At 30.9% G+C, this 10,369-nt stretch overlaps 1 protein-coding gene across 1 annotated transcript; it reads right to left on the reverse strand.

Annotated features, from left to right (window-relative positions):
• Positions 1 to 6,545: 6,545 nt before the first annotated feature.
• On the reverse strand, positions 6,546 to 8,566 carry LOC148864696 (F-box protein SKIP22-like). Its single transcript, XM_088978203.1, has one exon. It carries the CDS (start codon positions 8,401 to 8,403, stop codon positions 6,868 to 6,870), a length of 1,536 nt encoding a protein of 511 aa, XP_088834329.1. The 5' UTR covers positions 8,404 to 8,566; the 3' UTR covers positions 6,546 to 6,867.
• Positions 8,567 to 10,369: the final 1,803 nt, after the last annotated feature.

Consider the following 10,369-nt stretch of genomic DNA (forward strand, 5'->3'; position numbering starts at 1 on the left):
AAATAAATGTGTTTTTGAAAATGAAACTCCTAACCCGCACTTAACTCTTGTATCCTTTATCAGGGCCTGGAAGGAGAGGATGATGATTTTGCTGAAAAAATGGTAAGGTTCTTTGCAGGCACTTAAAGAAGAAAGGCCAGTTTTTTTGTGGAAGCCCCCAAAGATAAATGTTTTGAAGATCAATGTGGATGGCAGTTTAGTTTGTGAAGGCAAGGCAGATTTTAGAACCATAATCAGAAATCATGTCGGTTGTTGTGAAGCAATTATCTTTGGTCCTTCTGTAGTAGCATCACCTCTTCAACCTAAAGCTATAGCTTGCCTTAAAGGAATTAAGTTAGCAAAGAAAATTTGCAAGGGTCCTTTTGTGATTGAAAGTGACAACAAACTCTTAGTGCAAGCCCTGGCTTCAAAGAGTCTTCCTGGGGCCCATGATGCCTTTTTTATTTGTAAAGATATTTTGGACGAATTTAAGGAACTGGACTTATCTTTTTCTTTCTCTAGGCTAGAAAGTAATATGCAAAATCACAATCTAGAAAAAAAAAATGGCTAACAGAGTCAAGTGTTATACCGGTACGATCCCTCTTTGGTAGCAAATTTGGTGGATTTTCCAACCCCATTGTAATTTTGCTTTAGTTTTATGAATTTTAACTTTCCTACCCAAAAAAATATATTCAAGGGAACTTTTTCCCGTCTAGTTGTGACAAGAATTCTACAATAGATCGCATGCTTTTCCCGTCTATTTGGAAAAGTTTTGACTAGGTGTGAAACTCTTTAAGAGTTTGAGCTCCAATGAACTACTCATCATAGGATCGTATGTCCTGAGCTTTGTGGCAAAACAAACAAGATCCAAGGGCTAGATACTGAGGGAGGGAGGGAGGGCACCGGTGGTGAAGGTTGAAGACAACCAGCGAGGGGATTCCTGATGGTGACCAACAGGGTGCAGTAGAGAGTGGAGGTGGAAGAGGAAGGGAGAACCCGAGAAGAAGAGGGGTTAGGAGACGAAATATAAAGTCAAATAAAACAAATGAAAAATTTTAACTCACCCATCAATCTCTATTAAAAGCACTCGCACATGGGAATGAAGCTTACGAGGAATCTTACAATTGCTCCCACAACCTACTTAACAGCGTGTGGCATTTAGCTAATCCCCCCCCCCCCCCCACCCATTGTGCTTGCAAAAAAATAAAAAAATTAATAAATACTAAAAAACTTTTCCTTCAAACAAGTGTCATCTTATTTTCTCAAGAAAGAACATCTTGGCATGGATGACGTCAAGAAAAAGTGTCTACCAAAAAAGAAATACTTCCAAACAAAAGCTTCTTTTCTCATAGATGTGTTTATCCTCTCAAATAATTATGAGCATCAAATGGTAATTACACGTACCCTTAAAAATGTTAGTAATAATTAACTCCACTAAGAGGAAAAAAAAATAAAAGCATTTCAAATAATATAGGATCCATAAAGTAGGTTATTATTTAGAAATAAAACTCGATTTAATCTATTAAATTAAATAGCAAATTTATATATAAAAATATCAAATAAAATAATAACCTAAATTTAAAACATAAAAAAATGGGTTTCAAATAAAATTTATCAGAATACATAAATAAAAAATATCCAAATACTAATCACCTACATAGTACAAGGGGTCATTCTCTAGTCTATATATTAAAACAAGGTAGTCTAAATTGCCATCTATCTTTCTTTGTGGATTTTGTTGAACTTTTTTATTTCTAAAATTAAACAGAATTACTCAAGTGGCTAATCACCTTTAAGACTTTTTATCTCTTTATCTCTCACCATTAATTCTCTCTCTCTCTCTCTGGGTATAATTTATATTATATTTTCAGTTTCTATTTTTATAAAAATCAGAACATGTGACCAAGTTAACCAGGTCAACAGTTTAACTGCCCAAGTCGAACAGGTTTAAACCAAGTCTACACAGTTTTTGAGACAATAGCGGGTTTTAGGAAATCCAGAATTGAAAAATAGGACCAGATGATGATTCAAATTCTTCGACTGTCCGAATCAAATTGAGTTGAAAATTAATACACAATTATATAACAATTATTTGTTTTATAATTATTTTTTATTAATTTAAAAGTAACTAAAATTCCTTTGAAAAATAAAAGCTTAACAAAATTAACTAAATTTTATAAGGATTAATAAAAATAAAAGTTAGTAAAAATTAACAAATGATTAATACGGATTTATTAATTTTAAAATTAATTCAATTAATTTAAAATCAATATAAACTCCATTCGAAAATAGGGATAATTATTATAAAACTCCCTTGGGTTTTCTAACAACCCTATAAACTTCCCTTGTGTTTCAACATTAACAAAAGCATCTCCTAGTGCTTAGAAAAAAAGTGAAAATACCTTCCTTCTGTTATTTTTCCAAATAGAAAACACCGATGTAATGCATTATTTTATAAATACAAACGTTATCCTTAGCCAACTTCATTCAAATGTAAATTTATTAAAATACCTTGTAAAGAAAAGACCCACTTCCTTTTCTTTTTTCACTTTAGCCTTTTTACCTGATTCCATCTACTAAGAAGAGTAGAGAGAATTTCTCTTTGAAAGTTGCCACACAAAGTAAATTAGTGAAGGATAAAATTGAAACAATAAATTGTGAATGATAATGCCTTAACAATGATAAGGCCATCTTGGTAATTTCAACATCTTTTTTAATGAAAAGGCAAGATACATGAGATATTTTCACATTTTTTTCAAAATTATAGGGGAGGTTTTTGTTAGGGTCAAAACGCTAGGGAGGTTTATAGTATTGTTATAATAGGAGGTTTTTTCATGATTTTACCTAAAAGTAATACAAAATTAATAATAAGTCAATAAAACTTAAAAGTTAATAAAATATTATTTATCAGTAAAAAATAAAAAAATAATACAAATCTATCTAGAACATAGGAAATTGATGACTTTCACTAAACTGCAACTAGCAGGATTTATTTATTTCAATAAGATAAACTAGACACAACCAAAAAATAAATAAATAAATAATGCTTGAATTGGTCTTATATAGAATTCCTAATTGGAAATGTCATATATAGAATTCCTTCCTCAACTTTGCTTAACATAAAGCCCATAGGTTCCCACTAATAAATGAATAAAATTGCTGAACGGGTCTCTGTGATAAGGAAATATTACTTTACTATATATTGTATACGGAGCCAAGCAAAGAAAAGTTATAAAAAACGCATATTAGTTGAGAAAAATGATCATCATATATACATATATTAAAAGGATATGGGTGCTCTCTGCACTCAGGAAATAGAATCTACTCGTGCGAGTAGATCCCACGTGCGAGCATCCATTTCCAGTAATTAATTAGTAATTAATAATAACTAATAATTAATTACAGTAATTAATAGTGTAATAACATGCATAAATTTCTAGTAATTAATTACTAATTAATTATTAATTAATAACAATAATTACTTATTAATTATAGTAATTAATTACTGTAACAATAATTACTGATTATTAGAGTATTTTAATAAATATATAATTAGTGATTATAATTAATGATTACTGTTATTATAAATATTGTTAATAAATATATATTTACTTAAATTTTACTTTAATTACTAATTACAGTAATTAATTACTGGTAATAATTTAATTACAGATTATTACAGTAATTTAATAAATATATAATTAGTGATTATAATTAATAATTACTGTTATTATAAATATTATTAATAAATAGATATTTACTTAAATCTTACTTTAAATTAAAATTATAAATACTGTTAATAAATATAGTAATTATTGTTATATTCAAAATAATTAAAAATGTTATTAAAAGTATTGTTATTGATTATTTAATAAAATATTATAATTACTGACTATTACTAATAAATACTGTTAATTTAATTTTATTTTAGTAATTAGCAATTTAATGAATATTGTTAATAAATCCTATTCATAAATTTAATAATTACTGTTATATTAAAAATAACTAAATAATATTATTAAAACTATCATTAATGACTATTTAATTAAATAGTATAATTACTTACTATTATTGATAAATGTTGTTAATAACGTTTTGACAATCGATGGTTTGACCGTTCGATTCGAATGGATGGCCCGTTTTGATGACAAAAATTACAAGTAAAAAAATTACATAACCATTATGGTTACTAGTTTTTAGGTTCATTAAGTAGTATCATACGTGTTATGTCATTTGAGCGTGTGACTCATACGACCCGAAAACAAAACCTTTCTGACCATCGATTTTTGGATCAACAATTCAGCCATTTGGTTCGAACGGACGGCCCCTTTTGACAACAAAAAATTATAAGCAAAAATTTGGAAACCATTTTGGCCACCGATTTTCAAGTCAACGGTTTGATTGTCCAATTCGAATGGACTATCCGTTCCAACAACAAAGATTACAGGCAAAAAATTGAGTGTGTGAGGTCCATTGAGCAGTATTATACATGTTATGTCATTTGAGTGTGTGACTCATACAATCCAAAATTGGAACCGTTTTGGCCACCGGTTTTTGGGTCGATGATTCAACCATCCGATTCGAACGAACGACCCATTCTAACAACAAAGATTAAAAAAAATAAAAAATAAAAAAACTGCCAAAAACCATTGAATGGGTCAATGGGTTGATGGTTCGACCATTCAGGTCAATGGATCGTTGACCGATTCAATGGTTTTTGGCCAAGGACTAGGATTGGGGTAAAACGAAACCGATTGCTTAGAAAGTTTCCAATTAAAAAATAAAAAAAAAAATAGATGACCCATTCTAACAACAAAAATTATATGCAAAATATTGAGTATGTAAAGTCCATTAAGCATTAACATATGTGTTATGTCATTGGAGTGTGTGACTTATACAACCTAAAAACAGAATCGTTCTATCCATCGGTTTTCGAGTCAACGGTTTAACTGTTCAGTTTGAATGGATGGCCCATTCTGATAATAAAAATTAAAAAAAAAAACAAAAACAAAAACAAAAACCATTGAACAGGTCAATGGTTTGATTGCCTAGGTCAATGGATTGTTGACCGATTCAACGATTTTTTGCTACAAGTCAAGATTAGGATAAAACAGAATCGATTGCATGAATGGTCGATTAAAAAAATAAAAAACAGCCAAAAACCATTGAACAGATCAACGGGTCAATAGTTCGATTAGTTAGGTCAATAGATCATTAACGGATTCAACAATTTTTAGCTAAATACCGAATCAATGGGTCAACAGATCAACGGTTCCATTCCAGCCCCTGCAAAGTAGGGCCCCTCCGCTAGTATAGTTACTATTCAGCTTAGTGACTTGGAATAATACAAAGACCGACCTTTTGCATACCCAAATGCAGCGGGAATGATCAAAATTGATGGTTTAGAAATCCACCAGGTCTCCCACTCAAAATTATATATTGAAGTTATTCAAAATATAAACTCCTGCTACAGCTCTGAATTGTCATTTGTCACTCCAAAGCCTTAATTAACATGCCTCTATGAAGATGTAAATTTCTACCTCCGAAAAGTCATTACTCGTTACATGATAACTGCCGTAACAGGCAGTTGTTAAAATATCACTCATTTCTGCATATTCCAGAAATAGAGAGATAAAGGGCATTTTTTATCAGTAAGGCTGTGCTTGTTTCTCTGTAAATTGGATGTAAGTTTTTTTTTTTTTTTTTTTTTTTTTTTGTGTGTGAAATATTTCGGCTATCATTTAGATCCTTTTAATACAGAGATAAAGAGCACTGTTTTCCCGTCCCTTTACATTTTTTTTTTTTGGATGTAAATAGAGAAGGAAACAAAATTAAAAAATTTGATGGCCAAAGTTAATAGTCCATTGTGATTCCTTTCAGAGTTTAAAACAGAAATATTATTTATTTCTTTATTTTTTGAGTATCTCTATCATAGCTAAGAGCCTAAGACCAAAGAACACAGGGAAAGAGAAATCACCAATCAACTGAGAGCTTGGCACTTGGACATGCAGGCTGAAATACTGCTGGTAGTAGGCCCTATTTTGGGTCACTATGATCACAACCTAGATACAGAAAGGGAGAAGTGGCGACAGAACCTGCTGGCATGGTGATAAAGTGGCAAAGTGTATAGGTAGCATCAGTCATCACAGGACAACCGATAATGCTAATCATAGCTTAGTCTTCTGTTGATACTTGATATTAGAAAAAAGATTGAAGTAGAGATCACTCTGTGAATGTTTTGAAGTTTAATGCATTCAGAAAGTAAGGTGAAAACCTTGGTCTGGATTTCCATTCCATCCATTTTTCAATTTTCATCGTTTGGCACTTATTCATTGCAAAATTTCCAAGGCAACTCCATATCTTGTTCACAAAAATTGACATCTCTATTGCTAGATTGACGAAATAACAGTTACATGTGTAAATGGCCATCTATTTCCATATTTCAAATTTGAACCCAGGAAAAAAAGATTGTGCATACAAACTTGTATCTGTTGGCAAGAAAATGATTTAGAGCTAAGAATCAAAACATATATGCACAATACAATGTAGCATCTTAAAGAATCCTATTTAATTACCAGGAAAGGTGACTTATTTATGTATTATAAACAACAATGCTTCAAAAATATTTACATTGCCATCAGTACTAGCAGACAGATCCTGCCATTTAAGTTATATATATATTGCCATCAGTACTAGCAGACAGATCGAAATGTAGGATTCATTCTGTTTTCTTGTAGAAAATCCAGTAGATAATAACATAATTATCAATACCTATATCTGTCACTGGTATAGAGTACCTAGGCAGCAACTCTCACCCTCACCTTACAACAAGCTCAACAGGATGAAGAGATTACGCAGTTAGAGCATAAGAGACCATAAGGTGCTAGATTAAGCATTAAATCCACGGAAGTTACAATGAGGTGAGAAGTTTCTCCGTGCAGGAAACCGAGGAAAATCTCGAGCGGATCCAAAAGGAACAGGAGCACCGAAACCTGGGAGCATGTCATAATCACCTCCTACAATACGAGGAACCCCAAAGGGAACAGGGTCTCTCCTCACAGGGAAGTATGGGAACCCAAATGGACGTGGTCTCTCTGGCACGATGCGCTGTTCTCTTATGGTTTTAATCCCTTTTCTCTTCCTCATCCTTTCCCAACATATAGAAAACCTCTCTTTCCAATTTCCCCCTCCTTGTATCCCCTCCATATCACCGAGTCCAAGCTCTTTCTCGAACTTCTGCTTCCATAGATTATTATTCGATGAAAGATATTTCATCTCTGAACAAACACAACCAAACTTGGCAACATCAACACCAGGTAGTAACTCCAATACCCGTACCTTAAGTTCAGTCGGAAGGCGCATGAAGCATGGTGGAGGATCCAATCCAGTCTTATCACATAGATCAATGAGGAGTGGCAATGCAAGCCCATCTTTCACTAGCTTCCAGAATTCAAAGACTTCCTTTTCATGAGATGATTTAGAAGAACCATCTTTGTCGATGACACCACTCTGGGAGTTGCAAATTGTCCACACAAAATTCATTGACGGAACAAAACGCGATTCATCCAAAGATAGCCCATAAACACCTGAACCCTTTGTGGTTAAAGACCCATAAACATTAACAAATTTCCCCAAAGTCTGAAACTTCAAAATAACGGTTTCCAGAACGTCACATCCAGAAACCAAGAGATCGGGAAGTGTGTAATGTACACGCACAGCAGTAGACATGGATGCCCATCCTTCCGTAAGATGAACTCCATCAATCTTCTTTGCAGATGCAGAATCGAAGTAAACAAACCCAGACTCCAACAAAACCGCATGAACGGCCAAAATTAGGAGCTTACGACCGCTCTCCGCGTTGGAAACATCCTCTTTAAGGACCTTTCTCAAAAAGCAAGGAACAGAAGAAGAATTCCCCACTAAGACAGATTCGTCGACATCAACATCTTCCATATCGAATGGTTTTTCATTAAAATTTTCACAAATATCCATGGCTTCTCCTTGCTGTGGATGATCCTCAGGTAGTGTTAGAGCTTCTTTGGAATTGATATCATGAATTTGGGATTGCAAAACTTCTGGATGCTTTAGGGTTTTCTCTTCGAGATGGACATCAGAAGGTGTACTTGCCTGAATTTGCGGGCTTCCACGCGTAGTTGGTGTGTGAACTAGGGTTTCAGACGAGAAATCATTGGGGTTGAGAGTGTAGAAGATCAGATCTCCAGAGGTGATGCCGAGAGAATGGAGAGATGCTTGAGGAGAAGAATCATCGATCTTGTCCTTCCTGTTTAAGGAGAGGTGTAACGTCTCAGGGAGAGACGAGACCTTCTCGCTAATTGCACTTTTGAGGTCTTGCAGAGAGCAAGGAGACGGTGTTTCGATCCTAAATGTCTCCTTGGATTCTAAACATCTTACCCTGAGCTTCATGGCGAGAGGCAGAGAGCGCAACGATCGTTCGCCTCCTCTAATTTCTAAAAGGGAGAGGATCTATGCTGCCGGAAATACATGATACCGGAAGTGCTTTGACCAATCAAAATCCCGCCCTTGAATTTTGATAAAATATCACCTGATTGTTATCATTTTATGATACCGATTCATTGGTTACAAGTTCACCAGTGTCATACTATATATGCTGCCTCACCATACTTATATCATAGCACCGACTAACGAATAGCGCCGTAATCGGATCGGATTCAGCGTAATCCGAATCCGATCCGATTGTTGAAAGTTTTCATCCAAATTTAATCCAAAATTTAAATCCGATCGAATTTGAATTACTCGGATTCGAATTCGAATCCTATTGTACTCGGATGAGATTCGAATTTAATTCGATTCTACTTTGTTTTTTTTTAAATATCAAAATAAAAAATTAATTACTGTTATTATATACAAATTCATAGATAATAAATAAAAATATTTTTTATAATTTTAAATATAAATATATAATATATATATTAAAACAAAGTGGTCAAGAAATTTTCTCATTTTTTTGAATTTTTGAATTTTCTTATTCCATATCATTTTTTAAGAAACCAATGAGATGCTCTCCTTCCCCAACAATCTCTTCTCCTAAAATTTATCCTAAACTACTTCCCCCACTTTCTCCAAAATCATCTCCAAATCTTATTTATCTCCTAACATATCTCTAATTTACTAGATAATTTCTCTCCAAATTATCTATAATTCCTATTTACCCTCTTTGCCACTTTTTATCTATTTCTTTATAAAGAAATTTTTCAATTAAAAATTTTAAATTTTAAAAAGTTATATAATGACCTTAAATATTTATTAAAACACAAAAAATAATTATAATAGACTTAATAATATTCATATTATTAATAGTTTTATATTTCTACAAAATTTATCACGAAATTATGTACTAACAATACAAATTATGATTTTCCAGATTATTCAAATTAAATGTTATTCAAATAATATAAATTTAATATTAAAAAATAAAATATTATTTCAATATTTCAATAACTAAATATCTTAAATAATAAATACTAAAAATAACTAAATAATTATATAGAAAAATATTTAATTATTTAAACATTTTAATAAATAAATATCCTAAATTCAAATAAAGAGTATTTATAAATATTTTATATATTATTTAAACATTTAAATAACTAAATATTTTAAATAATAACTATATTTTAAATAGTTAAAATAACGAAATTATGCAAGTAAAAAATCATAACATAATATTGAAATTAATAATAATTTAATATTTTTACAAAATTAAGAATGAAAATATGTAATCTATATATATATATATATATATATATATATAAAACAAGGAAGTCTAGAAATTTTCTTTTTTTTTTTTTTTTTTATTTTTTAATTCCTTGTCATTTTTTAAACAACCAATGAGATGCACTTTCCCAATAACCTAAATAATCTATTATCCTAAAATTTCTCCTAAACTACCTCCCCCACTTTTTTCAAAATTATCTCTAATTCATTTTTATCTTCTAAATTATCTCTAATTCCTATTTATCCTCTCCCCTACTTTTTATCTAAATTTATCTAAAGAAAGTTTGGAATAAAAAAATTAATAATTATTTAAATATTCTAACAAAATTATATAATAACTTTAAAATATATATTAAAAACACAAAAAACTAATTTTATATTTTTACAAAATATATCACGAAACTATGTTGTAACAATTTAAATTATGTTTTTCTGGATTATCAATTTAAATGTTTTTCAAATATTTAATAATATATAATAGATTTAAATAAATAAAACTCAAATAACAAAAAAATATAAATATTTTATAAATTATTTAAATATTTAAATAACTAAATATTTATCATAACTAGATTTTAAATAGTTAAAATAACGAAATTATGTAATAGATTAAAAAAACTCTTCAAAGTAGAAA

Source organism: Nelumbo lutea, chromosome 3 (assembly GCF_056320005.1).
Source record: "Nelumbo lutea isolate HS-2025 chromosome 3, American lotus-T2T, whole genome shotgun sequence".
NCBI lineage: Eukaryota > Viridiplantae > Streptophyta > Magnoliopsida > Proteales > Nelumbonaceae > Nelumbo > Nelumbo lutea.

Coding starts and splice junctions, on each gene's coding strand:
- LOC148864696 (XM_088978203.1), bottom strand. CDS start 8,403: ATGAAGCTCAGGGTAAGATGTTTAGAATCCAAGGAGACATTTAGGATC.